Source organism: Penicilliopsis zonata (assembly GCF_001890105.1).
Source record: "Penicilliopsis zonata CBS 506.65 unplaced genomic scaffold ASPZOscaffold_2, whole genome shotgun sequence".
NCBI classification, from domain to species: domain Eukaryota; kingdom Fungi; phylum Ascomycota; class Eurotiomycetes; order Eurotiales; family Aspergillaceae; genus Penicilliopsis; species Penicilliopsis zonata.
In genome coordinates, this window is record NW_019208912.1 from 596,310 (window position 1) to 622,749 (window position 26,440).

General features: G+C 51.0%; 10 protein-coding genes across 10 annotated transcripts; 7 read left to right on the forward strand and 3 right to left on the reverse strand.

Moving 5' to 3' along the window:
* Positions 1–54: 54 nt before the first annotated feature.
* Positions 55–3,795, reverse strand: ASPZODRAFT_59687 (hypothetical protein; the record flags this gene model as incomplete). The annotated part of the gene is made up of 17 exons (XM_022728860.1): positions 55–195; positions 252–390; positions 441–479; positions 541–742; positions 813–924; positions 988–1,069; positions 1,122–1,156; positions 1,217–1,418; positions 1,470–1,559; positions 1,608–1,704; positions 1,756–2,110; positions 2,188–2,223; positions 2,269–2,346; positions 2,400–2,799; positions 2,854–3,226; positions 3,280–3,369; positions 3,429–3,795. 17 exons carry the CDS (start codon positions 3,793–3,795, stop codon positions 55–57), a joined length of 2,838 nt encoding a protein of 945 aa, XP_022584259.1.
* Positions 3,796–3,979: 184 nt separating this feature from the next.
* On the reverse strand, positions 3,980–6,609 carry ASPZODRAFT_128270 (hypothetical protein). The gene has a single exon (XM_022721978.1). It carries the CDS (start codon positions 6,547–6,549, stop codon positions 4,174–4,176), a length of 2,376 nt encoding a protein of 791 aa, XP_022584260.1. The 5' UTR covers positions 6,550–6,609; the 3' UTR covers positions 3,980–4,173.
* Positions 6,610–6,895: 286 nt separating this feature from the next.
* On the forward strand, positions 6,896–8,011 carry ASPZODRAFT_139118 (hypothetical protein; the record flags this gene model as incomplete). The annotated part of the gene is made up of 5 exons (XM_022724518.1): positions 6,896–6,935; positions 7,003–7,042; positions 7,294–7,667; positions 7,727–7,935; positions 7,991–8,011. The coding sequence occupies 5 exons, from the start codon at positions 6,896–6,898 to the stop codon at positions 8,009–8,011; spliced, it is 684 nt and encodes a 227-aa protein (XP_022584261.1).
* Positions 8,012–8,223: 212 nt separating this feature from the next.
* On the forward strand, positions 8,224–9,296 carry ASPZODRAFT_1020383 (hypothetical protein). The gene is made up of 5 exons (XM_022720798.1): positions 8,224–8,385; positions 8,444–8,548; positions 8,642–8,891; positions 8,950–9,038; positions 9,133–9,296. Exons 2-4 carry the CDS (start codon positions 8,493–8,495, stop codon positions 9,004–9,006), a joined length of 363 nt encoding a protein of 120 aa, XP_022584262.1. The 5' UTR covers positions 8,224–8,385; positions 8,444–8,492; the 3' UTR covers positions 9,007–9,038; positions 9,133–9,296.
* A 1,528-nt stretch (positions 9,297–10,824) lies between these two features.
* Positions 10,825–11,766, forward strand: ASPZODRAFT_128276 (hypothetical protein). The gene is made up of 2 exons (XM_022721979.1): positions 10,825–11,091; positions 11,178–11,766. The coding sequence occupies exons 1-2, from the start codon at positions 11,017–11,019 to the stop codon at positions 11,607–11,609; spliced, it is 507 nt and encodes a 168-aa protein (XP_022584263.1). The 5' UTR covers positions 10,825–11,016; the 3' UTR covers positions 11,610–11,766.
* A 519-nt stretch (positions 11,767–12,285) lies between these two features.
* Positions 12,286–13,854, forward strand: ASPZODRAFT_149237 (hypothetical protein; the record flags this gene model as incomplete). Its single annotated transcript, XM_022725470.1, has 3 exons — positions 12,286–12,361; positions 12,470–12,774; positions 12,850–13,854. The coding sequence occupies 3 exons, from the start codon at positions 12,286–12,288 to the stop codon at positions 13,852–13,854; spliced, it is 1,386 nt and encodes a 461-aa protein (XP_022584264.1).
* A 959-nt stretch (positions 13,855–14,813) lies between these two features.
* Positions 14,814–19,251, reverse strand: ASPZODRAFT_57877 (hypothetical protein; the record flags this gene model as incomplete). The annotated part of the gene is made up of 5 exons (XM_022728723.1): positions 14,814–14,853; positions 14,917–15,920; positions 16,014–16,373; positions 16,461–19,093; positions 19,155–19,251. 5 exons carry the CDS (start codon positions 19,249–19,251, stop codon positions 14,814–14,816), a joined length of 4,134 nt encoding a protein of 1,377 aa, XP_022584265.1.
* Positions 19,252–20,502: 1,251 nt separating this feature from the next.
* On the forward strand, positions 20,503–21,172 carry ASPZODRAFT_128279 (hypothetical protein). The gene has a single exon (XM_022721980.1). The coding sequence runs from the start codon at positions 20,518–20,520 to the stop codon at positions 20,833–20,835; it is 318 nt and encodes a 105-aa protein (XP_022584266.1). The 5' UTR covers positions 20,503–20,517; the 3' UTR covers positions 20,836–21,172.
* Positions 21,173–21,304: 132 nt separating this feature from the next.
* On the forward strand, positions 21,305–23,820 carry ASPZODRAFT_128280 (hypothetical protein). The gene is made up of 2 exons (XM_022721981.1): positions 21,305–22,536; positions 22,606–23,820. The coding sequence occupies exons 1-2, from the start codon at positions 21,733–21,735 to the stop codon at positions 23,374–23,376; spliced, it is 1,575 nt and encodes a 524-aa protein (XP_022584267.1). The 5' UTR covers positions 21,305–21,732; the 3' UTR covers positions 23,377–23,820.
* A 437-nt stretch (positions 23,821–24,257) lies between these two features.
* On the forward strand, positions 24,258–25,886 carry ASPZODRAFT_128282 (hypothetical protein). The gene has a single exon (XM_022721982.1). It carries the CDS (start codon positions 24,280–24,282, stop codon positions 25,843–25,845), a length of 1,566 nt encoding a protein of 521 aa, XP_022584268.1. The 5' UTR covers positions 24,258–24,279; the 3' UTR covers positions 25,846–25,886.
* The last annotated feature ends 554 nt before the right edge of the window (positions 25,887–26,440 follow it).

Genomic DNA, 26,440 nt, shown 5'->3' on the forward strand with positions numbered 1-26,440 from the left:
GGCAAACCCCTTAGTAATTGCTTTGATGTCTTCCTGTCAATGAGCATCATTAGTCTATTGCGAGACTTCTTGTTGAGATTCGTCGTCTATGATGGAGCCTGGAGTCTTCAAGAGAGTTTCCAACATATCCCTAACAGCCGTATCCTCAGTGTCTTCTGAAAAGTCCATTTCGAGAAAGTTCCTCGCAAGAGTTTCCTGTTGGCTTGTGTTAGTACTATATATCGACAGAATATCCTTCTTGTGTTTCATACTGCCTCCGCTAGTAATTTTGTCTCTGCAGCAGATAATTTGGCACAAGCAGTACCCATATTTTGATTCCGGGCAGCACAGAGAGCAAGATCATTCGCCCGAGCTACAATGACGGGGCTGATGCCATTTATAGCTGCACACCTGTTGAACGGGTGAGAGAAGTCTCTGGATTTTCTGTGAGAATCACCTACATTGTGCCGTAACTCTTGTTGCTCCGACCCAAACGGAAACTATTTCAAAAGGAATCAGAGCTTTGATTTGACGGTTGCTAGTCAACTATTGGATGCGAACTTATAGAGGTAGGTAATCTGATCGTTGACATCCTCGGAGTCTTCGCAGACTTGAACTTCCATGAAGCCTAACTGAAGTCTTGGTCGAGATTCAAGGAGCCCATGTTCGAAGATTTCATGGAAATGAGTTGCTGCAATGACTCTCGGTGAGACTTCGAGACGGAGCAGATGTTCGAGTATACCACATGCTAGCCCAATCCCGTCTATACTCGACGTGTCAGCTTTATTCATAAAAAATTGCTGAGGGAGGGGGTACAAAAGGTCTTTATATACCACTTTTGTTAGTCCCTTTGCCAAACTCATCAATGATGACCAAACTGCGACTGGTTGCAAGTTTTAGATCAAGGGATATCTGCTGTAGATCATTCATAAAGGTGCTCTGAGCCTAAAGCCATATGAGCTAGATAGAATAGGTGAAGATGCTTGGGTGTGGCATTGATATCGGTACCTTTGTCACACTCTCAGGTGTATTTATCCTTGTCAAGATTTTGTCCGCAATACCCAAAGTTGCATTTTCCGCAGGAACGAAGCTGCGAACACAGTGAGTCCTTGCCAGAAGTAGGCCTGCCCACTACTACTAACCTTCCGACCTGCGCAAGAAAAAGGATTAAGGCAACCTAGGCTCTAGTCAATTCCTTTGATCTCCAAATATACTAAAATGGATACCGATTATTGACCTGTTTCATGTATACACTCTTTCCGGAAAAGTTTGGACCTGTGAGCAAGAGCATGCTTGGGCGATCAGACAAGCCGGGAAGGTCTGAGGTATTTTGGGGTGTTCCGAGATATATAGGCATGGGACTTGACTCGGCTGCACCTCCCACAAGTAGGGTATCGTTTGGAATGTAAGATGAGACTGTCATTTCCTGGAGAAGATGACTTCAAATCGTTTAGAGGAGGTGTCTTAAGAGTCTTGAGTAATCCACGTACCGGCCTCCTTTGATATCAAGAATAGCCTCGTCTGTCATCTGCGGACGAACTAAATTGTACAGGCTTGCTGCATGAACCATTGCGAGAAGACTGCGTGAAGATAAGTACATCGCTTCGAACGGCATATTGGATCCTTACCAATCAAGCTCACCACAAATATCAGATGCCTCGAGAAGTACCTTTTCAAATTGAAGTAACTTCTGGGCAAGGAGATGGACAATTTCTATCTCCTTTTCTAGTCAAGTTAGTGACTTGGGCCGAGCTAGTCGGCTAACTCTAGACTCACCACAAATCAATGCATATATATCACCTAGGCAGTCATCCATCTCTTTCATTCGAAAATCTTTGAAATATGCTCGATTTTCAGTAACAAAAATCATGTCCCAGCCATCGTCACTGCCATTAAATGTTGCTTGCCCGTTGTTATCCACGGGGATCGCAATATTGAACCCTAACTGAGGAAAATAAACAACATTCACGTCGACATCGAGGCTATCTGGAATCATCGTTGCAATTTCTAGTGCGACTTTCTTCAATAGATCACCGAGGCCGTCGTATTTATCTTTTAACTCATCGAGGTTCTTATCAACTCCTGGTTTCACGATTGTTCTTCCTTGCTCTTCCGTTTCATCAACGTCAATCTGCACCTGTCAGTCAAGGTTCGAAGGATTGGAAGTTCCGAGGATGGGAATACTATTTCTTGGATCATCCTACCAACCCTATAAAGCTGCGCCGCTTCAAGTAACTCCAGTGCCTTTCGTATTTCAGCGTATGCCAGGATGGGAATACTAGTACCCACCTTCTTGCACAAGGGTAGTCTGTCTCCACCCGATACCTCCTTTAAGGCATGTTGAATATCGATCCCGTAGAACGCAAACTGGAATCTTGGTATGAGTACATCTCTTGTTGCAAGATCGCCCAGGAACATACAGCCAGTAGGGTTGCCCAGACGGTGGTTTTGAAACCGATGATATTACCACTTCCTGCGGTGACTCCTTTTCGTATGTTGACCATCACTGAACGAAGGTTCTTGATGTGTTTCAAACTCTTTGTCAATTTTTCCAAGGGCGAAAGATTTCCTGGTTTGAGGAACACTTCAATGAAGCCGTGTCGCCTGTGTATGACGTCTTTATCAATACTTGGTCTGAGGAAATGCTGTCTGAGCCGAATCTTTCCCTGTGGGGTATAAGCGAAACGCTTGAAAATGCCGTATACTGACAGTCCTTCTTTGGAAGACGGTTCACTTTTCTTTGAGCCTTGGTTGGGCATATTAGGTTGTGATTCGGAGTGTAATATTTGAAGACATAATAGAGTATTTGCGCTTAGCGACCTGCAAATTTTATGAGAGGGTTGGCTTGATCTCAAAGCAATATCATAAACTCACATCGTCCCATGTAGACTAGACATTTCAATTGAGTCCACCCTGAAGGTAAACTCGCCTTCAGCACTAGAGACCGAGCCTGCAATTATTCGCCTCTGAATGTGAGTAAGTATAGCACCGGCGCAGGAAATCGTGACTTTGTTATCCATGTCAATAGAACCTGACATATGTAGTAGCCTCCCTTCATGCGCAGTATATCCAGTGTCCTCCATGCGGAGCTGGTCGTTGACTGCCACCCCATCCTGAGGCACAAGGAACTGAATGCGTCGGTCCTGAGATGAGACATCGAGGGCTACAAGCTTATTTCTTGCATCCGAGTAGTTAAATTCTTGAGATGGGCGGATATCAACTTGAAAGGGTAGGTACGACTGAGAACCTTTCGAAGGTTAGAGATAAATTCGACTGCAATTATCAAAACAATAAGCACACCGTCCGGTTTATAGTCCTGACCAGTCCACCCACAGATATCATCCACGCGAGCAGATGTCAGAACTAAGGTAGGCTTAATTTGGAGGGTCACTGAACAACTGAATCAGCATGTTCGCAGCGGCGTATTCAAGAGATCAAGACAAACGGACAGGTGTTGATGAGGTCTCTATCAGCAGACCGCATGTCTCCCAGCAAGTATAACCTCTCTTCTTGGGCACAAAAATAGGAACAGCCAAGCTTTCCAGAATCTTTCACATCAAAGGCTGCTATCACCTGGTCCAAATTGTCATCAGCAAATTGTTCGAATCTGTCACTGCGAGAAACCTCGCTTCTGATATCAAGCCGCGATTGTCTAGACGTTGACGAGTCTCGAAAATTGAAGGCTGTCTCTCGCGAGGCCTGGGGCTGTTGGGGGGGATGAGGCGTGCTTCGGGCGGTATTTGCTTTTGAAGAGTGCCTAAGAGAGTGAAAACTTGATGAAGGAGCAAGCCTTCTTCTTTTAGAAGAACGGTACATGGTGGCGCTTCGACGATAATATGTAGAGAGAAGAGTTGAGACGTTGATGGAGGTAGACTGGGGAGCTGGGAGAAAGACGGCAACTGCCTGGGGGGGTGATCTCCATCCAGCTCAACACAACTGAGCCCCTCTTACAGAATGACCCTACTAGGAACCAAGTCTAGTATTTTAGTGTGAACAAGTGACCATGGGTATATATTTCTCGTTAGATAGAACTTTCGTGATATGCTATAGTACACAAAGAGTGGGGATATTATAAACAGAACGCTCTTGGAGCCGACCTCCAGTAGTACACCCCAAACACCTAACAAAACTAAATAGATACTGTACATAGACACATACACATAGTGGCAAAAATGACTGAAAAGCCAAGAATTTTCAAGTTTCGGCGGAGACTTCAAGACCGCTCTTGTCAGCATTGATTGTGACATGAACGGTCTGTCCTGAAACGATCTGACCGCGGATGATTTTATCGGCGAGCTTGTTTCCAACCTCTTTGGCAATGAGACGGTTCAATGGTCGAGCCCCATATCTAGGATCGTAGCCCTTCTCACAGAGCCAGCTCTTGACGTCGCCGTCTACCTTCAAGGTCATGCGTCGGTCATCAAGCCTGGACTGGAGCTCTTTGAGTCGGATGTCGACAATATCCCGGAGTGCCTCGCGAGACAATCGCTTGAAAATGATAAATTCGTCAATTCTGTTGAGGAACTCAGGTGGGTATGACGATTGAACGACATCCATCACTGCAGTTTTAATTTCTGGGGATAGTTCTTCATTGCCATAGTCTTTGAATGAATGCAATGGATCGGCACCCACGAGGATGTCAGCACCAAGGTTGGAAGTAAGAACAATAAGAGTGTTTCTGAAATCGACTTTGTGTCCTTGAGAATCGGTAAGGAAGCCCTCGTCGAGAACCTGTAGAAGGAGGGCAGAAATATCGCGATGGGCCTTTTCAAATTCGTCGAAAAGCAACACTGCGTAAGGCTTGCGTCTGACAGCTTCAGTAAGCTGGCCTGCATCGTCATATCCAACGTAACCCGCTGGCGATCCGATTAAACGACTGATGGTATGCTTCTCCTGGAACTCGCTCATGTCGAATCTCACAACAGCGGTCTCAGTGGAGAACAAGAACTCAGCCATCTTTTTGCATAATTCAGTCTTTCCCACACCCGTCGGGCCCAGGAACATGAATGATGCCAGGGGTCGATTCTCTCCACTAAGACCAGCTCTCTGCATCCGGACAGCATTGGCGACTGCTTCGAGGGCTTGATCTTGTCCACGAACTGATTGCCGCAGTGTATCTTCCATGTGAATCAATTTCTCAACCTCCCCGGCCATCAGTTTGTTGACTGGAATACCAGTCGTTCGAGAAACAACATTGGCAATGTCATCTGGCGTGACAGAGTCGTGGATCAAAGAGTCGCCGTTGGGATTATTTTCCACCCCTTCTTCAGGTAATTTGGCCTCAAGGCTGGGAATCCTAGAGTATCTGAGCTCCCCAGCCTTTGCGAAATTGCCTTCTCGTTGAGCCTGTTCCAGCTCAAATCGAGCACGCTCCAGTTCCTCTTTGGTTCGCTTGATCGTTTCAATTTCTGCCTTCTCCTTTTCCCATACTTCGGTCAACTTTCCGGCTTCTTCTTGTTTGGTTTTCAAAATTTCTTGCAGTTTTTCTCGGCGCTCGCGGCTGCTGACATCAGTTTCCTTGCGAAGTGATTCAAGTTCGATCTGAATGGTTGTGATATCACGATCTAATTCTCTGATCGCATCTGGCTTTGACTCTTGCTGCAAACGGAGGGCTGAAGCAGCCTCGTCTACCAGATCAATGGCTTTATCGGGCAAAAATCGATCCGTGATGTATCGGTTGCTGTACGTCGCGGCGGCCACAAGAGCACCGTCGGTGATTCTGACACCGTGGTGCACTTCATACTTGTCCTTGATACCACGTAAGATGGAAATGGTTGATGCAACTGAGGGCTCGCCCACTTGAATGGGCTGGAATCGTCTGGCCAGTGCGACATCCTTCTCGATGAGTCGATACTCGTTGAGGGTGGTTGCGCCGCAGCATTGGAGCTCGCCTCTGGAAAGAGCCGGCTTTAGAAGATTGCTAGCATCAATGCTGCCTTCCGCTTTTCCCAAGCCAAGAAGGGTATGAAGCTCGTCGATGAAAAGAATCACGCCGCCATGGGCATCTTCCACCTCTTTCAAAACCGACTTCAGACGCTCCTCGAAATCACCTCGAAACTTCGCGCCGGCAATGAGAGAGCCGAGATCCAACGAGATCACACGCTTGTTCTTGATGCTCTCCGGAACGTCGCCCTGCACAATCCTCTGGGCTAGACCCTCCAAGATCGCAGTCTTGCCAGTGCCCGCAGCTCCGATGAGAACCGGATTGTTCTTCGTCCGTCTTGACAGCACTTGAATGGTCCGGTGAATCTCCGCGTCTCGACCAATGACCGGATCTAGTTTCCCCGATTGCGCTTTGGCCGTCAGATCAACGCCATACTGCTCCAATGCTGACTTCTCAGGTTCGCCGCCCAGATTCATGCGGTGTGTACCGCCCGGGGGATGTGGTCGACCATTAGCGTACGTACGGACCGAGTGATATACCGGACCGAGCTTCGATTGCAGCGATGGCAGAGTACGTGTAAGAGGAAGCGGACGTAACCGCGGTGTGAAATACAGTGATCGGGTTGGGACTTGGGTGGCTGGCGATCGAAGCAGCCGGCTCCGAGTGAGCTGCAGCCTAGACGCCATGGCGGTAGTTGACAAATAAATCAGAGAGAGAATACAATCTCAGTCAAAATCAACCTTCAGCAGCAACAGACGTGCATCCGAGTGCTTCCTGGTCATATATAGCTCGCCTTCAGGCAGCGTCGCTTCTCGAATGGTCCACTTGCCCCCAGAACCGTCTTTGAGTGGCGGAAGCTCCCAGAACCTCGACCCAAGCTCCTGAGATCACGTGAGCGGCCCCATAGAGGGGCTTTTTGGCGCCCTCAGAAAATTCTCTCCCAATTTCCTGGCCTCTCCTTAAAAACTTCTGGACACCTCATCCTCTCTACCCCTCCTTTCCGAAAAAACATTCTCTTACACATTCTTCACAATGGGTTTCACCGACTTCGTCTCTGATGCTGGCCTTACGAGTAAGCCCTTTTCCTGACTTATCATGTATTCTTTTCCTTTTTCACCATGTCTAACACCCCTCCTCAGTTGCCAACCAGTACCTGGCCACCCGCAGCTACATCGTTGGGTAAGGCAAAAAAATTTCTTCCCCTTTCCCCCCATCCAGTTGTACATCTTGCTCCCTTTATGATGAAAATAAATTGGTCCGTGTTTAGGAGGCGGATTAAGACCCCGCTGTATGACTACACAACAATTGCGAGCAATCGCGTTTCTGATCTTGGAGAGAGTTGCACATGTATTCTTTGCATTTACCACAGCACATTACACTGCCAGTACCATTAACGAAGAGAGAGAGAAAAGTGGCTAATGTGCTTCTAGCTATGCACCCTCCCAGGCCGATGTTGTGACCTTCAAGGCCTTCACCAGCGCTCCTGACGCTGCCAAGTACCCCCATGTTGCTCGCTGGTACAAGCACATTGCCTCTTTCGAGGCTGAGTTCCCCACTTTCCCGGGTGACGCCTCCAAGGCCTTCACTGCCTACGGCCCCGAGACCACCGAGCTGCCGGTGAACCCCAAGGACAAGCCCGAGGCCGAGGAAGAGGATGATGATCTCTTCGGCAGCGACTCCGAGGAGGAGGACCCCGAGATTGTCAAGGAGCGTGAGGCTCGTCTTGCTGAGTACAGAAAGAAGAAGGAGGCCAAGCCCAAGCCTGTCGCCAAGTCCCTCGTGACCCTGGAGGTCAAGCCCTGGGGTATGTATTTTCTAGCCGTCAACCTTACGATGAAACATGTCTAACAAATGTGCCAACAGATGATGAGACCGACCTGAAGGAGATGGAGGAGAACGTCCGCGCCATCGAGATGGACGGTCTGGTTTGGGGTGCCTCCAAGCTCGTTGCCGTTGGCTTCGGTATCAAGAAGCTTCAGATCAACCTGGTCGTCGAGGACCTGAAGGTCTCCACGGATGAGCTCCAGCAGCGCATTGAGGAGGACGAGGACCACGTCCAGTCCACCGATATTGTAAGTTTTCTTTTCTCTTTTATCATGTTTATTGATGCTAACTTTCTTTCCGCAGGCCGCCATGCAGAAGCTGTAATTTGAATGCCCATTTATGAACGATGGAGTGATGACGGATTTTGACGTTTTGATTGAATAATTCTAAAGAGTCACGAAGCCTGAAAGTCATTTATGACTGCTACGACCTGGGTGCAGTTGCCGGTCGTATGATGAAAATAAAACCCATGGCAAAATCAATTGCCCATAGAATCTAAAAAAAAGTATATATTGTATCCCTCCCTCCCTGGGTCGTATCCTACCTAGAAGTATTTGCAATAGTTGTGGCCCAAGCGGGGTTCTTCTTGCGTTTTTGGCGTTAAAACTCTCCCGGAACAGACAAACAGTGTAAACAAGCTAGCGCAACGTCAAGTCGCTGACAGCATCATTTGAGCCTCGACATTTGACAGTAGTGTTATCCAGAAAAGGTCAGCAAGTGAATCACTTATCCCGGAGGCTATCTCCCATTTCTAACTTATCATTAGTAGTCCAGATAATTCCTTTTCTGACGAGTGGATATCAACATGGGGTTCTTCTCGCGTCTGATCACATTATTCGGCCTCGTCCTGCTCGGCCATGCGTGAGTCTTCCACCACAGAATGAATCAAGCCCAATCTCCAGACCAAATCAAATCAATTGACTTACAATTCTGGGGGCGGCTTTTCTTTTATAGTGGATTCTCCGCACATGAACACACCGTTCTGAGCAGCAATGCCCGGCTGACCGCCTCACCCGCCCTCCCCCTGGACATCGTGATCGAAGCCCTGGTCTCGCTGGTTATCATCTCGTTGGGCCTGGTCCTCGGTGCTGAGAAGCTGAAGCCCGTCAGTTGGAGTGTGTGGGCGGGGCAGATCGAGAAGGAGGGTGGTGCGCGGAACCCGTACCGGCGGCTCGAGGAGCGGTATAGCTTTTGGGACATTCGGGTATGTCAAGATCTTACTCTAAGATACTCTCTTTTGTTCTATCATACTAACTTTTTAGGCTAAACGGAAGGAATTCGCGGACTGGATTCGCAACCAGGATGTGCCGGCCAAGTGACGAAAGGGTGAAGCGAGTGTGGTGATGTTGCTGTACGTCAAGCTGTTTGTTTATATACCACAAAAGAATGAAATCTGGTCAAACAAATTGCAAGTTGCGGCCACTGGAGTGACAATTTCAATGCAGCCTTGATAATCTCTATATCATCGGTCTATTCAAGCGGTGTCTTATGGAAGAAGAACCACTCATCTTGCAGAGCATCGCCCGTTGCAGCTTCAGAGATGAGAAGCTCAGGCTCGACAGGCATCTGATACCAGGTCCTCGACATGGCAATCTAGCAGCTCGTCGAATACGAAGATATCTTTGTTAGATGATAACTAAGACTGGGTGCAGGTAGGGAGGACAGCTATGGACACCCAAAACTCCCCTGAACCTCATATTGCGTACAATGCGTCGAGGTGATCTTCCGATGGCTGACCGAGTGATTAGAGGCTGAAATGCAGTGCCAATCCTGCAGGTTCTCGGCCTGCCTAATCCGAATTATGAATAGCTGCATAATGTGATATGAACAATGAGGTGAAACTTCAATATCATGCGAAGCAACTCCTCCATATGTGGTAATTCGTATCTGCATCCACTCATTAATTTATTACAGTGTACAGAGTACGAATAGTACGCCGTCTAACACTCCAAACTCGGTTATTACTACATAACCAGTTACTCCGTAGGTACTCCATAATTAACGGTGGCTACTAGCTACAGGGTATCTGAAACTAATCCTGAAGGAAACATATGACTGACCCTGTTTCCCCTCTTCTCCTCATCAATAGTTACCAGATTCGACCCATGGCTCCATTGGAATGAGCTGTGGCGTTGAGCTTGTCTCATCCCAATAGTACTTACTACATGCTATTTTTGGAGCATGTTTGCCTTGCATGTAAAATACACTGATCGGCCGGTATACAGAACGGATCAACAGTGTACACTGTACAGCCCCAGCTTACAGAGGACACCACCGAGAGGTCTAGACTACAAAGGGAGCGAGGCATCAGCAGTCAGATGCAGTCATTTGACCTGCGTTTGAATATTAATAGCACTATTCCAATATTCACGGGGTTACTGCTGACGAGGATATACGCGGCAGCCAAGACGGAGAGCAGGCATTGTAAGTACCTAATCAAGGTACGGAGTACGTTTAGGTACCTAACTTACTTCCTGGTAACTGGTTAACTAGTTGGGTTACCTAGGACTTTCAACAGTCTAGCATCTTCTGTCAAAGTAAGAGAACGACCTGTTGACTGCAGCTTCGATGTATTATCGGGCGGCTGCTTACACTACATAACGTGGTACTTGGTGGACAGCATGCAATCAATTTCCTGCCACATTTAGTACCTCTCCGTACACGTCGTACACGATCCCTTTCCAGAATCACTATACCTCGTTATTGCCTTCTTACGTATTCTCTCACCTCCAAAACACGGCAGCAATAATAGTGCTGACGCAGACGTGCTCTCCTTTTGTCACAGGTCGCAATCCAGTCGCAGGGCACGATCGTCCGCCAGCGCGTGTATCCACTTGTTGCCACCGCAAAACAACACCCTGTTTCGCCGCCTCCGTCGCATTTGATTCATCCGTGGCGTGTCGTTGTCTTGCTTGGCAAGAGTGGATCTTATTCTGGGGAGGGGGAAATACAGAGTAGTAGTAGTATTGGAATATACGAGGAAGAGCTTGATGCAGCAAGGCTGAGGGTCCGTGGCGTGGTCCGTGGCCGTATGGGTGTTTTGTATGTTTGTATGGTTACAGTCCCTTCGTCTCCCTATAAAGCTCATCAAACACCGTATGCACGTCTGGCTGGTGATTTTGTTTCCTTGACAACCAAGCAGTCTATCCATCAAGTCGTATTTCTTTTTGGACTCGCACTCGTTTCTCTTCCTCTTCCTCTTCCTCTTCCTCTTCTTCTTTCTCATCTTCACATTCTTTACACAAGCGATCTACCTTACGGACTATTTAGTATCCAGTCTCCACGCCCACCGTCGCTATCTAATCGATAAGCATTAATTCACCTCCAGAATGCGTGTTACTGCCCTCCTCGTCGTGGCCTTGTCGGCTTTCGTCGCCGCTGAGTCCAGTGCTGCCGCTGCCGCTGTAAGTATCACCTGGGGAGTCTAGTAGAGAGATTGTCATGTATCCATCCTGTTCATAACGCATAGCTAACACCGATTTTTTCTTAGGGCAACCCGGAGACCAGCTACCTTACCGAAACCAACGCTGACGGCGCCGTGACTGGCCAGCCTTCTGTTGTGACCAGCGAGCCTGCCGTGGTGACCAGCCAGCCGGCCGTTGTGACCAGTGAACCGGCCGTTGCCTCGACCCCGGCCGGTGTGACCAGCGCCATTGTGCCCCCGAACAGCTCCGCCTCGGTCGCTTCCTCTTCCCTCACGACCGTCGTCTCATCGGCCACCAAGACTACCAAGACCACCAAGTCTGGTGCTTCCTCGACAGGCACCTCAGGCTCCAGCTCAACCTCGGGCTCCTCTGCCTCCGGCAGCAGCAGCGCTTCGGCCGCTTCCTCTTCCTCCACCGGTAGCGCCGCCATGGCTACTGTCGGGCCTTTGGGTCTGGGGCTGGGTCTTGCGGGCGCCGCTGTCGTCGCTTTCCTGTAAAACAGGGGGTGTGGGAAGAGGGACAGTTGAATTGTGCTGTCAGTAACACTGGTATGTCGAAGTCGTTCTGATCTCTCGTCACACTGGCTTTCTGATCGGCCGATCAACTGTCATTGAGATGAACACGATACGAAGATTATGGAACCGGCATTTTAATTGTTTCTCTCTTCTTGCTAGTGCATTTGGCCTTGTTTTTCTATGCGATTCATTTTCCAGTGGCCACTTAGGTAACTAGTTAGTAATAATCAGTAAATAGGTTATACTGTGATGACTCCATAGTTAAAGTAAATCAATAGTAGCAATGTACCCTGTAGCACCAAATCCAATAGTTAAGGCGTACAGGTACTCGTACGTCTTCAATAGCAACCTTAGACATGGCATGTTTCACTGCAGAAACCATGTGATGGTCACGGGTCAATGCCAAATGGCCCGTTTTGGCAGACGCGAGACGCGTCAGACACGTGACACACAACGCGTCGCAATATATCCTAGTTTGGTCTAGCGCACACCTGTCGTGTCCAACCACCAAAACAAAGAGAGGATTCTGGGGCAACCGGATTCTGTCCAAGAGCTGGATCGTCGTGACGCCATAGCTCGATCGCGCTGGAATACTCCGGGGCAAAGAGGCATCATTTTGTGTAGAGGTGTTACCTGTTGGATTCGGCCTCTCACTCATATGATATTACAGTGTTCTGTCTGTTACCTACCCTTCATTCACAACAGCTCTCCTCCAAGGAAGAAAAAACACCATGGTATGTACCCCAAACTGTCCGAAGATTCTAAAAATCCGATTCTACAGAACAAAGAAAGCTAAGCGAATCAAATCTGGGTGCAGGTCTCCGGTCTCCGACGTCTGGCAGCGGACCATGCCGCCTTACACGACGAGCTCCCTCCACACTACTTCTTTTCGCCCGACCACGATGCCCTCTCCGATGACCTCACCCAGCTTAGCATCTTTCTTACAGGCCCACAGGGCACACCCTACGCGCAGGGCCTGTGGCGGCTTCACCTGAAGATGCCGGAGGATTACCCGAAAAGCCCGCCCAAGGCCGCCTTCCGAACCCGCATATGGCATCCGAACGTCGAGGAGTTGACAGGCGCGGTCTGCGTCGATACCCTGAAGCGAGACTGGACGTCTAGCTTGACCCTCCGAGATGTGTTGATCGTGAGTCTTGCTTTGATATCACCGTAAAAGCAATGAGCCATCTTCCAGGGCACCTAAACTGACTCATTTCTATAGACAATCTCCTGTCTTCTCATCCATCCTAACCCCGATTCGGCTCTCAACTCGACAGCCGGCGCAATGCTCCAGGAGGACTACGACGCATTCGCCCGTCAAGCTAAGCTCATGACATCGATCCACGCTCCGATCCCGCCAGCCATGAAAGACGCCACCCTCGAAGCCAAGCTCAGAGGCGAGGATGCCGGCACTGTCCTCCACGAGCAAAGGGAAGAATGCCACCCGATCCGAACTCGCACAGGGACCCGTGTCCACTCGTTAACGATGAAGAAGAAGCCGTCGTCGTCGTCGTCGTCGTCTTCTCGCAGCGGCGTTGTCCAAGAACCGGACAACCTCACCGATGAACCCGATGACCTGGCCGTTGCGTCCAAGGAGAACGATCCCTCCTTATCGCCCACCCCGGTCAGACTGGCACCACCAAGCCCTAGGAAGAACGCCCACGGGAAACGCCCGCTCTCTGTGCTCAGTATCCCCCTCGACTCCGTCCCTACCTCGCCGGAAGGAGATGAAGATACCATGACGGCTTCGGAGAAGAACATCGCTGCCAATGACCTACCCCCCTTCTCGTCTTCAACAGAGCGCGACTACTCGCCTCAACGCAAATCGCCGAAGCTCTCCATGCTGAACACAAGTGTCAACACCTCTCATTCTTCCATCACTATCACTAATTCCACGTCATCCTCATCCTCATCTTCATCCTCAGGCCAGATCTGGCACGATCTCCACATCTACGAGGACTGCACCGATACATCCACTGACCCCCGCCGCCAAAGCAGCGGCGAGGGCAAGGAAAACCACAACACAAAGGAATCTCCTTCCTCACAATTACCCCCGATCAATCACAGCCCGGACGCCCCTAACCAAATCCACCCTCCCACCTTGCCCGCCCCGTCATCGCTCTCCGCACCCTCCTCCGCCTTGATGGTCCCCAAATCCGTCCCCACGGGTTCCCGTAAGGTCTCGTCTTCCAAGACAAAGCCTCGCATCGGTCTACGCCGACTTTAGCTTGGAAACCAACTTCACTCACGCTTCTTTTATTTTTTGGAGGGGGGTTTTCTTTTCAACATTCGAGCAAAGGCGTTACCTCAGGATAGCACAGGGTAGGCGTTTGTTGGTAGGCCGGAACACCAGCATATCGAAAGCGGTTCTTTTGCCCCGTCTGGTTCTTGATACATATACTGGTTTTTTTTCTCTAGAGAATACGGTATACATAGCATAGTACCCATCCATACATTCATCGACTCGGTTTACATCCATCTCGTCGCTTTCCTCAATACATCTAGATTCTACACAACGTTAGAAGGACAATACACCGGAGAGAACAAAGTATAGAATTGAATATATTAATGACTCGATAGGCCAACTCCGTAATTACTATGGCTAAAGACTAGTCAAACATTCAACAAACTAAGTATAGGTAGCTAGCTATCCGAAACCGCTCGATAAAACTATGCGCATATCTAAAGATTCAACAACAAATTTTCAACCGAGGTGCCTTCCATCTTGATCGACCAAGGCACCATTTCTCATCCAGCCAAGGGTTAGCTGGGCGCGACCATCGCATTCGATGGTACATTGGCCAGGCTAGGCCACCTTGAATGAAAAAGGGATTCAACTGATACTTTTGTTCGATCCCTCCCAAAGGTCACAGGACTATTGTCCAAGGCCGAGGAATCGACTATTCATAGACCATCGTCCACGTTGCCATCTTGAGCCATGTGTAAAGTATATAATCCTGTTCCACAATGGACTTTTTTTTTAACCCTTTCCCGCTGAGGCTAACATAAATATGTCGATTTAAGATCACTGGAACTGTGAGATAATAAGAAAAGGGAGGAGATTCCTGCAAGGCACATTGTCGGAAAGGCGTAAAGATCATCTGGTAAGAATACGTTCGATTCGCAGACTGTCGAGTGAGACCGTAGGACGAGAGCGTTCAAAGCAACATCAAGTGCTCGGAGGTTTTACAGAGCATAGGGGTTGACAGACCGGATGGTAAGGCAGCTAAAGTGTGTATTGTCAGAACAGGTCGAGAAGAAGAAAAAAAACCTTGAGAGGGGAACTTACGGAGGGCTCTTGGATAGATCGGTCTTTAGGATGATGGGAACCCGGGTCATCTCGGTCACATCCTGGATGTACTCTCCATCTTCCTCTCTCAGCGCGAAGAGCTTCAGATACTTCTCTTTGTTCGTCAACTTGGCCTCAGGAGCATCAGCAGAGACTGACGCAATCTTCGGGTCGGACCGAGTCCGGTGAGGAGCCTGCGCAAGGTGACCATTGCGAGTCGGAGATGGTGGCATGCTCTGAGTGGAACGATCGACGGGCGAGTTCAACGACACACCAGCAGCCATCTCAGTGACTTCGGAGATGTCATCATCGTCGTCAAAGAGGGCGTCAACGTCATCGGCAGACATGGTACCGGTCTCGGTTTGCTTCCGCATCGCTTCTTCTCGTTCTCTGGCACGCTCTCGAGCCGCCTCCGCCTCACGTGCGGCAGCAGCCGCCTGGGCGGCACGCGAACTAGCAGGCTTGGGGCGTTCGTCTTCGGGGATGTAGGCAGACGAGGGGACACCCTTCTCCCAGTAAAGCTCCAGGACACGGGTATCCTTGCGGTACTCGGCCTTCTTCAACGGTAGCTGATCACAGTGGACGCGCTTCTCAAACCCATACTCGGGAATGAGGACATCAAAGGCCGACTCGTAGACGCAGAGAACAATACCCTCGCTGATCAAGTCGCCACCAACCTCTTCGCGATGCTTGTCCATATTCCGGCAAGCCGCAATGTGAACGCTCTGTTCCTGAGCGTTGTGGGCCGAGTCCTTCTTGTTGTTGCAAAGATCTGCGGTCTTGTTCAGGGTCTCAAGGTCATCGGTGAACTCGATAGCACCATTGGATAGGATTGACTCCAGCTGGCGGTGCACAATGATATCCGAATAGCGGCGACTGGGGTTAGTGAAATGGGTGTATAGAGGCAGGTTGAGACTATAGTGTTGACGCTGTTCATCCTGAGCGTTGCCTGCCACGTAATATTTGGCACGTTGCATCGCCTTGACAAGTAACGTTTCCATTCCCTATTTGATGGTTAGTGGTGCTGGGCAAGGAAAAAAGAATCCCCCCCCCCAAATTGGAGAAGAGAAAAAAAAAGAAGAAAGGATGAAACAAACTTTGCGAATATCAGAGTCTTGGACTTTGCAAAGGCTGCTCTGAAGACTACCACTGCTGGATGGGTCGATATTGTATCCAAGTCGATTCATCCTCTCAACGAATGTCTGAAGGCGGCGGAAGTTGGGAGATGGTTGGCGACGTAAGAAGGCCTTGTCAGGCATGGCACTGAAAATTTTGCGGGCAACAAATGTGTTGGCCTTGTGGCTAAGCTCCTCAACAATGTCGTGGGCAGAAGACGAATCAAAGATATTGCGCTCCACAGGTACATTTTCATCATCAAGCTGGTAGAGTAAACGGAGGGGAGGGATGTTGGAAACACGGTTTCCAAGTCTCGATTCACGGAACTTGGTTGCAATGGCCTGTATATTATAAGAAGAAAAAACACAGAGATTAGTATAAATGGAAGAGAGAACCAATAATTTGAACTCGAGTTGGATTAAACCCACATTTAGAGTCAGTATATCGTCAGGGGACACGCTGCCGGTGGAAACCCCAGAGGTTCCAGCAATCATGGCATTGACATCGTCAAAAGTCAATTTTCCAGAACTCTTGATGATGCTCTTGCCGATCCATACATCATCATCATCGACAGCTCCGGAGGTGGGGTCCACGGTGAAGACGACACTGACAGTCAGGCGATCCTCTCCGGGAAGCAAGGAGCACAATTCATTCGCAACCCGATGGGGCAGCAGGTTCACAACGTGATCAATCAGGTACACAGCAGTGCCCCGTTTCTTCGCCTCTCGATCGACTAGGGAGTTGGCTTTGACAAAGTGGGAGACATCGGCGACATGGATACCCACTTCGACCTTTCCGTCTGCAAGCTTCTTGACATGAATGGCATCGTCCAGGGCCTTTGTTCCGCTGGGGTCGATGGTGAAGGTGGTCTCGTCCCGGAAATCACGGCGGGAGGCCAACAGGGCCTCCGCTTCATTGGCAACAGACCAATCCTCCCAGCCGATGCTCTTCAGCACCGCGTCGGAGAATTCGTCCGAAGCAAAATTGTTGTCACGGAGAAGCGCATCGGTCTCGACCTTGAGATCGCCCATCTCACCCAGCTGTTCCACAAGCGTACCAAAGGGGTGGAGAGAGGTAATGGGCCACCGTTTAATGCAGGCCACGAAGATGCGATTGGCGTAATCCTGATGCTTCTCCACAAAGTCACGAGGTGCTTGTTCGGTGGGGATGGCAATGAGGGGCACACGCTTGTCTGTGGGTTTGAACCACACGATCTTGGGCTTGTCTTGCTGACGGTCCTGTTGGGGACGGCTGTGGCCGCCATCTCTGGCCATCCGTTCAGCCTCTTGTTTCTCCTTCGTCGCCTGGCTACTGGGACGCAGGAGACCAAGGGTACCAGAAAACATCTGTCCCGCAATGCGTTCAATCACAGCCACGACGTGGCCGGCGTACAGTGGCTTCTGTTCGTCGCTAATTTCATCCTCCTCGACCAGCAACAGACTCTGTCCCTCCACTTCAACGTCGTCATTCTTTTTCTGAGTGGGACGTTGGCGAAGACTGCCGCGACGGCGGATGCTACCATCGGGGCCAATCTCCTGACGATCCCCATTGGAGTCGGACCGGGACAGCTTTTCGTTGCCGGCAGTGCTGTTTGAGCGAGTGTCGGTAATGTCTTTGCGCTTCTTCTTCTCTTCCTTTTCCCTCTTCTGACCCCACACTTCATCGACATCCAGCAGCTCCACGGCCACGAGATCACCCTCGAGTGCACGGTTACGGTCTTTGCTGCCGCAAATGAAGATATCGGCATCCAGCTCCGCACAAGTAACGTAGGCATCCGAACGGTTCTTCTTGTTCACGCGTAGAACGCCAGCTACAAGCTGACCGTTGCTCAGGAGCGCAGGAAGATTCGCCTGGGGAAGATAAGGGGTGAAGAGCGTCTTGCGCTGTTGCTGCTGTTGCTGCTGCTGCTGCTGAACCGACAGCTGCGGCGGGGCATGCTGACTAGCTTGGAGACCGAGCGGCTGTCCACTCTGCTGCTGCAGGGCCTGTAGCTGGGCTAGCTGCAGGGGGTTCAGCTGTTGGCCGCCAAACATCTGCGGCTGAGCCATGACGACTTGACCCTGGGGAAGCTGGATAAGTTGGGGTTGCCCGGGATATTGGAAAGAGCCCAGGGTGCCGATTGACTGGTTCATTGATGCTCTTACGCGGTGACCGGGTTGGAAGCCACCGCTCTGTTGTCCAAACCCGCCGTTGCCAGTCTTGGGCTGATCCTGGTTCTGGTTCTGGTTGTTGGGCTGACGCCAATTGCCTTCAAAGTTTCGGGAGGAGGTGCGGGCATGACCGGGCTGACTGCCCCGTCTCTGGGTGGTATCTGGGGCATTTTCGCTGATCTGGGGGAACTGGAAACCACCAGCGCCACGACCCGGGAGGGATCCGCGGTTGTTTCCGACGGCCATGGACTGACTACGTCCGTGAGAGCCTACCCGGACGTTACCGGCTCGTTGCAGACCTAGCCCCTGAGGCATCTGAGTGGTAGCCGAGGCGGACTTGTCGTCGGAGGCCGACGAGGTCTCACCGGGCGCGGGAGCAGCAGGGAACTGGAAACCCGAGGCGGTTCGCTTCTGCTGGGCCAGCTCGGCAGCCTTCTTCGCTTCGGGCAGAGCGAGGGAGTGACGGCGTTGGTGACCGCCGCCGGGGGGACCACCACGGCCGCGACCGCCTTGAGTTCCGTTGTCATTCTTCTGGAGTTGTTGGCTATAATCATTATAGCCCGAAGCGCCCGAGGAGGGGGCGGGAGGAGGGCCCATAGCCAGGCCAGGGAGAGCAGACTGGTTGCGACGGTGCGAGTGCTGAGGAGGGGCATTCATGGGAACACCGAGCCCCTGCTGCTGTCCCTGCTGTTGCTGTTGCTGGGCCAGCTGGGGAAACTGAAAAGCGCTGATCTGAGGGGAGACACCGGCCATGGAGGCACCGCCTTGAAGCGAGGGAGAAAAGGCGGAGACCTGGCCAAGTTGTTGAGGTTGCAGGAGACCCATGTTGACGTACTGTTGGTGTGTAGCTGCAATCTGTTGCTGTTGCTGCTGAAGCAGTTCGATCTGTTGTTGAATAGCGAGTTGTTCCACTGGCAGGCCCGTTGGTCAGCAGGATTATCGGAGAAGAGAAAAGGAGGACAAGAGACTCACTCATTAGGGGAGTCAGCTCTGAAGGACTTCTCCTGTGAGCTATATGAAGCTTACGGCCGGCAGGGCCTGGAACCCCTGACTGTCCTTGCTGATCCATCTTTTATGAATTCTGCAAGAAGCAGATGGGGAAGGGTGGAAAAGAGCAACGTATAAGTACTATAATCGGCGAGGAGCGAGGGAAGCGGATCGAGGACACCTCGTCGGAGAGGAGAGAAGAGGAGGTTTATACTCGGAAGCACCGACTGACTGAAAAACCACCCCTCACCGCAATGTATGATGACGACAAGACGATGGAATTTATCTGTAAGATCTGGGGAGTGATTAGCACCTCTGAAAGAGCGACCTCTAGATGGTAGCTATCCACGGCAGCTGCTTCTCCACCGAGCAGACGACACAAAGACAGGATACTCACATTCAAATGACAGGCCAGAAGGACGCTGGTAGTGTGTGGCAAGCAGTCTGATACTTCAAAGACGAGCCAAAAGAAAAAAAAAAAAAACAGCAACGCTGGCAAAGGTTTTTTTTCTTTAAAAAAAAAAAGAGACAATCAAAAGAACACTCGCTAGCAGTGCAAGAAACGAAGCAGACGCAGAAGCCGAGTAGATGACGATCTACTCCCCAAGCGATAGCAAGGATCCTTTTTTTGTTTCAAGGTTTCCAGATAGAAAGACTGGAACCAGATCGGATGGATTTGGTGTGGGAAAGAGAGGACGACGCTGTGATCGACGGGAGGAGGAGGGGGGGGGGGAAAGACCGATGATGACACTGTCGACGACGGCAGGCAGCGGCAACTACCAAACCAGAGTGCACGGTCCGACTCTTTCCAATTGTTTTTATTGTCTCGCGGGCAAATAGATAACGATCAGGGAACGAGGCAGACAGTTGAGCTGGCCTGTTGTGATAGGATAGGGTGCCCCGATAGGAGACGGGGGGAGAAAAGGTGCCCTGAGGGGGGTGGAAGCAGTGATGGGAGATATTCCAGCGAAGCAGGACTCCGGGATGCTCCGCGAAGGCTCACGGGCGAGAGAATGACTATAGAAATAATCAATTCTGAAGGAATGATAGATGATAGATCAAAGAGGGAGGGAGGGGGGGGTTTTTGCGCGGAGAGAGAGAAAGAGAGAGGGGAAGTCAAAGGGAAAGGAGGTGGGAGGGAAGAAGAAGAGGAGGAAGACAGTGATGGGGGGGAGCAATAAGAGTGAGTGAACAGCTAACGTTACGGAGTACTAAGAGAACACAAAGGTGTGGGGAGAGAAGAGCCAGATGAACACTGATTTATTGCCTTAACTAGCTAGGTATCAAGATTATTATTATTATTACCCATCTACTATTAATTTTTTTCCCTATCTGCCCCCCCCCCTTCATGATTTTTTCCATCTTTTTCCCTATTGTGTTGTGGTTCAACGGTTTTATTATTGAGGGCGCCCCCTCCTACTACTACTCACTAAAGGACCACTACGGAGCACGTCGAGTAGTTAGCAGTAGTCAACGAGAGATCCTCTCTGATCCACCCCGAGCTTCTTTGTCGAGTGGTGATGTCGTTGTCGTCGCTATAACCTCCCGTCTGCATCTCCTTGCGTCTAGCTACTCCGTATGTAGTAGGGAACACTCGGTCTTCCGTCCTCCTAGTCTGGTTTCCGGGAAGGAAAGCGATACGCCGTACGCTGTAGGGGCCTCTTAACTCGGTAGTCGGTCGTTAGAAGTGACAGCAACAAGTCGAAACCTGGCCCAATCGTGGCGGTCTGAGCAGGCGGTGCTCTCCACGCCAGCTCAGTCCCTTGGGCCTATGAGCAGTAGGTACTAAGCACTGCTGGACGCCCCAGGGGGGAGGGGCTCGCCTTTTTTTTGCTCTTACGCCGGCGGTCCCTGTGCAGTGTGCAGTGTGCGGTTGGACAGGCGGACAGCCTCAAAAAGAGCTCCCAGAACCCTCGCTGGGCATCTGCTGCGAGCTCCAGCAGCTCTGAGAGAAGCTCCGTCGGATGCTGCTCACGATGATGCAAGTTCCAAACTTTGCGCATCCCTGAACCAGAGAATCGCCTTGCCTAGAGCTGATCGGCCTGAGGTGTCGGGGCTAGCCGTTTCGGGTACCGCCTTTCACGAGAGCTCTGGGACTTCCGTCCGGTGCAGGGAAGCCCGGTCGGCTCAACAACAAGGAACGTTTGGGGGAGAGCCTCAGGATTGAATTGAGAGGGGTTTTTTTCTTGGAGACTGTTGCATCGGTCCGCTCTTTCAGTGTTCATCTCTCGTTTTTAAGCTTTGATTGACGTGGATCATTGTGCCGGAATCAGACTATTGTTGGGCATTGGACGACACTCTTCGAGCTCTGCCCGCTATTCAGTCGCAGGACAATAGACGATATTTGGCACACAATAGACGGATTGAGAGGGGTGGTCGGTATTGAGACAGCTGTGTGGTCTCTCGATATGGTCTTCGCTTAGAAATCCTCTTCTCGCTCATTTGATTTTGCTCTTCTGTCAGAGAACCACCTTCTTTCCACCTCCCGGATTCGATACCACTGCAGCTCTCTCTTCTTCGAATTACTTTTCACCAACACCTCTGTCGATCGATCAATTACAAAATGGGACGCTCAGGACTTGCGTCACGGTTGGACAGCCCCTCACGGCAGCTGGTCTGGGATCTGGCGAGAGAACTCGAGCAGGTTCGGCTTCACAACGTCGAAGTGAAGAAAGTCAAAGCATACGAACGACGGTCCTTCTACGAGAAACTCGATCGGATCGACCGTGAACGAGCGGCGGAGCACAACGCTGCTCTCGACAAGGTCGCAGAGCTCCATGACAAGGTACGAGAGGAGGCGGAAGGGGTGCTGAAGGAACATCTCTGGCAGGTGGAACAGGAGCGTCTACGTAAAGAAGAGGAGGCCCGCAAGGAACGCGAGCGTGTTGAACGGGAGAAAGCAGAGAAGCTACGGCAGGCGCAGGAGGAGGCTGCACGTCTCGAAGCGGAACGCAAGGCTCAGGAGGAGGCGCGGAGAAAGGCCGCGGAGGAGGCCGAGAAGGCGAGGAAGGCGGAGCAGGAAGAAAAGGAACGCAAAGAGCGCGAAAAAGCAGAGCAAGAAACGCAGAAACGCATCGCCGAGCAACAAAAGGCCGAGAAGGAAGCGCTGCAGCGCGAGGCAGAGGCATCGAAAAAAGCCCAGATCGAACAGCAGAAGAAGATAGGGGCCAGCAATCTGTCCCAGGAGGAGACAAGGATACACTTGCGTTACGTGGAACTCCATCAGCACCTGAAGAAGTTCCGGAAATGGTTGCGCGACGAGTCCAAGAACAACCCGGTCGTCAAGCAGAACATGGGAGACTTGCGTCGGTCAATCAAAAAATGTGTTGGCCAGCTGCGAGAGGGCAAAGGAGCGAACAAGGGGCAGGTATGGTATTCTCCCGTCCGATTTACACTGCACTCTAGACGAGAGCTCACCCGCCTTTTTTTTTTTTAGCTTCAGGAGATTCGCACCACTCTAGAGAAAGCTCTAAGCATTCCAGAGCCATCGGTGGGCATCCGTCAATTCTTTGCCTTCCCCCCAGAGAGCATCGCCAACTCAGATGACAACAAAGTGCCGGCGCTCTTGATCTACACCCTCAACATCTTCGCAAAATCCCTTATCGCGTCACTCATCACCGAGGCGGGAATCAATCTCGGCCATGCAGAACCGATTGGTATTGTCGCTGCCCAGATCTTCTCGATGGACACATTTACCTACAAGGGGTGCCACCTGGTCGATCTTCTCTGGGCCAAGTACCGCGTCGTCTGCCCTGCACTCTGGGGATTCTACGGCGACGAAAAGACCACCGACGGCAAGGCTGCCTTGGGCTGGTGGCGCCAGGAGGCCGGTGGGCCCTTTGTCCCCGAGCAAACTCACGCCGACCGGATGACAGCTCTGGGCGCTGGATTCGCTGCGCTGACGCTTCGCAATTTCGGCAAGACGCCGCGCAAGAACCCGTTCCCCAACACCATGTTCTGGCATTCTATGCACAAGATCCTGTCGCTCCCTGCCAGCGAACTGCAGGAGACCCATATCATTCTGCTGGCCGCCATGCTGCATTCTTCTGCGCAGCGGATTGTTGGCTTCTTTGGCCACATGGGCCTGGCCCTGATCCGGAAGGCGATCGTGGATGTCCCCAAGAACCTGCCCCGGCAGAGTATGGGGGTTAACAAATTAAAGTTGCTCAAGGATCTCTACAAGCGAGAGAAGAATATTCTCATTTAGATTTCCTAGCGAGTTGTGTGGCACGACCTTCAACTTCTACACCACCCCTGACGACAAAAATAGAGTCTAAACATATGACATACACACACACTACTTAATACCAAAGAATAGTTTTGGTCGACGACATTGAATAAACATGGGTCTCGTTATGATGGGTATCGACGTTGTGGCATCATTACTACCTACACAGGTCACCACGACGATTTCCACCCAAATTTTTCATATCTGCAACCCTATGTTTCTCGCAAAGACGAGTCTCAAGGGTTCATCCGCAGGTCTTGAAACCAGTGCGATAGGAAACACGCAAAACACGTCGGAAAACAAGGTGACACAGGACAGTGGGCTGATCATTGCATCATATCGGGCTGCGAAGCCTGCGAGGACCACCAGGGCTTGAAATCTACATCAACTAGAAATCAGTTAGAAAAAAAAAAAAAAAAAAAAGAGACAGAGAAAGAAGAATGCAGCTACCCACTTACTAGAGCAGTCCAGAAACAACACCCTACCCTGCGTAAGCCTGCCATGATGAGCGGTCAGCAAATAATACGCAGGTTTTCTTAAACGTCCCGACAAATAATATCCACAGCGTGGCTTATCAAACTACAAACATCCCAATCAGCCCACCTGGGTCGTCAAGGGGTCCAGGTCGCCCGTCCAAACCGGCAAGTCTGAGGCCCTCCTCAGGCGATGCTGCTCGGGCCGAGTGGCGTTCGAGAGCTGCCATAGCGAGATCCGATGGAGATCCATCCGATGCGAGGCGTTCGACTCAGGAGACTACCGGAATGTTTTGTGAGAGTCTATGACTGACTTAAATAGGCCACCCGCCCTGGGGGCATCTATGCTTCGAATCCAAAATCAAACAAAATCGATTGATAGAAGATCTATTGATAGGCGATCTTTGATATGGCCCACCTCCCCACGGAGATTATCCAGTCCATCCTCCTTCTGACCGACGGAGAGACGTACTACTCCGCCCAACACGTCTGCTCAAGCTGGCACCAGGCTGCGGCAGACGCCTTCCTGCTCCGCCAGATCATCACGGAGACTCCCTTTGCAGTCCCGGCGTTGGACGCACTGAGCGAGGATGAATGGAACGCCTTCTTCGCGCAGACGGTACGCCTGAACCTGCTCGACAAACGGAAGACGATCGTCAAATCGGTCTCGCGACAGGTCTGGCCGGGCGATGCCAGCCCATCCACCGTCTACTCCCTATCGAGCGATAGGGAGAAACTGGTCTCGCTCAAGGGGTCACGGGCAACAGTGTACGCTTACAGCCAGCACGGCGACGGCAGCCTCCAATTCGAACCCGTGTATACCAAAATGCTCTTCTCCCTGTGGACGTTATCGCAATGCATGTCCAGCGGAAGAAGCGGCGGTGTCCAGCACCGGCTCGCCCTCTCCACCGACGGACGCCTCCTCGCCATCGCCGCGTGGAAAACCATCCACGTCTACGACCTGAGTGAGCAGGGCCGGTGCTCCTTTGCCCAGTACTCCCTGGCGGGCAGCCAGTGCAGCTTCCTAGACGAGCTCTCGCAGAGCACGTACTCCCCCCCCGCCGCCGATGCGATCATCGACTCCCTCGAGTTCACAGAGAGGGACAGCTTACTCCGCGTGGTGATCAGGGAGGACAAGAACCGGTCGGTCCGGATCCAGTACCTAGGGCGGCCTGACGGACAGAAGTGTGGTGGTGCTTCCACCGACCTCCTGTACTGGAAAGAAGGAATTAAGCACGTCTACCTTGATTCCACGGCTCTGGCCGCAGCCTACAGCGACGAAACCAACTCCACCTTCACCTTCAGGGGCATCTGTCTCCTCCCGGAATCGTTCAGGTTTCTCGACAACCAATGTGTTGCAGACCGTCAACGTCAAGGCCGGTACTTCCTCGCCGCGCTGCACCACGGGCCCAACTCGGCCTCGTATGTTCTCTGCCATGTCTCCGCGCTTGGAACCAAAGTCCGTCTCTGCCGGGAGTTTCTGTCCCGAAAAACATCCCCCACCTTTACGCACTGGACAGATGACTTTGATGAAAAGAAAGATATCCCTTCTTCTTCCCCCCCGTTCGGCGGAAGAGAGCAGCGATCCGGCCTCCTCTCCGCAGATGCGACTTCCGTCTCTCGAAATCTCTCTCTAGCCCTCCACCGCTGGCATAAGATCCATCTCCCCTGTCCGCGGGCTCTGACCCCGCTCATCGCCGTCTCGGAGGATGTAAAGCTGTTTGTCGTGTTTGAGCCGGGGGCCGGCCACGCCTACTCCTTCGCCACGGGGGGTGCCTTTTACGTCTACAGTCTCGAGAGCTGTCCGCATTCCTCCTCCGCCCTCCACGACAATCTCTGCAGGATACAACCCTGGTCTTTTTTGTTGGATATCGTCGATGTGGATGTTGAGGAGGTCCAGGTCTTCAAGGACCCATCGGGGGGGTATACCGTTACAGCTATGGGGAAGCAGGACGTCCTACAATGGAGGATTTAACTTGGGTAGTCAAAGACTTAGAATTAGACTTATGTGAGACATGAATTTCTATAGATTAATTTTTAATGTTTTATTCCTTCTTTCAATAATTATACAGAATTAAAAGTACTGAATATGATTGGAAGCATTAGCTCTATAGACGCCTCCCAGATATTACCTTCCAATGGAAAGCATGCATATACTAAGTAGTAAGCAGATAGGTGAGGGAGGTATGATGACACAACAGGTTGAAGAGGAGTACAGAGAAGTAAGGAAAGAGAGGCAAGTAAAGTGATCAACGGATCAAGGGGGTATATCCTTTCAAGGATCAACAACGAATGCAAGACGGAGTATTAGTTATGAGGGAGAGGAAGATTGTACAGGGTCGGCCACGACAGTTGGTATCAAAAGATCGAGTGAAAGAAGAAAAAAGATCGTCAACGCTTTGCCGTAAGATAGACAGTTTTGTAAGGAAAGAATAGATAAATAAATAAAGAAGCCAGATTCAAATCAATAGTCAACGAAAGGGATAGGAGTTAAAAGAAAATCACAGATCTGAGAGAATATGTATGGAGGATATTTCTGGAAGATATGCCTAGAGGAGGATGTCTAGATG

Bases quoted from the DNA above. Each gene is read 5' to 3' on its own strand.
- ASPZODRAFT_128282 (XM_022721982.1), top strand. From the start codon at position 24,280: ATGGCCCACCTCCCCACGGAGATTATCCAGTCCATCCTCCTTCTGACC.
- ASPZODRAFT_128279 (XM_022721980.1), top strand. From the start codon at position 20,518: ATGATTTTTTCCATCTTTTTCCCTATTGTGTTGTGGTTCAACGGTTTT.
- ASPZODRAFT_128270 (XM_022721978.1), bottom strand. From the start codon at position 6,549: ATGGCGTCTAGGCTGCAGCTCACTCGGAGCCGGCTGCTTCGATCGCCA.
- ASPZODRAFT_128276 (XM_022721979.1), top strand. From the start codon at position 11,017: ATGCGTGTTACTGCCCTCCTCGTCGTGGCCTTGTCGGCTTTCGTCGCC. The intron at 11,092-11,177 runs GTAAGTATCACC...ATTTTTTCTTAG, and splicing joins CCAGTGCTGCCGCTGCCGCT to GGCAACCCGGAGACCAGCTA.
- ASPZODRAFT_1020383 (XM_022720798.1), top strand. From the start codon at position 8,493: ATGGGGTTCTTCTCGCGTCTGATCACATTATTCGGCCTCGTCCTGCTC. The intron at 8,549-8,641 runs GTGAGTCTTCCA...TTTCTTTTATAG, and splicing joins CTCGTCCTGCTCGGCCATGC to TGGATTCTCCGCACATGAAC. The intron at 8,892-8,949 runs GTATGTCAAGAT...CTAACTTTTTAG, and splicing joins ATAGCTTTTGGGACATTCGG to GCTAAACGGAAGGAATTCGC.
- ASPZODRAFT_128280 (XM_022721981.1), top strand. From the start codon at position 21,733: ATGGGACGCTCAGGACTTGCGTCACGGTTGGACAGCCCCTCACGGCAG. The intron at 22,537-22,605 runs GTATGGTATTCT...TTTTTTTTTTAG, and splicing joins AAGGAGCGAACAAGGGGCAG to CTTCAGGAGATTCGCACCAC.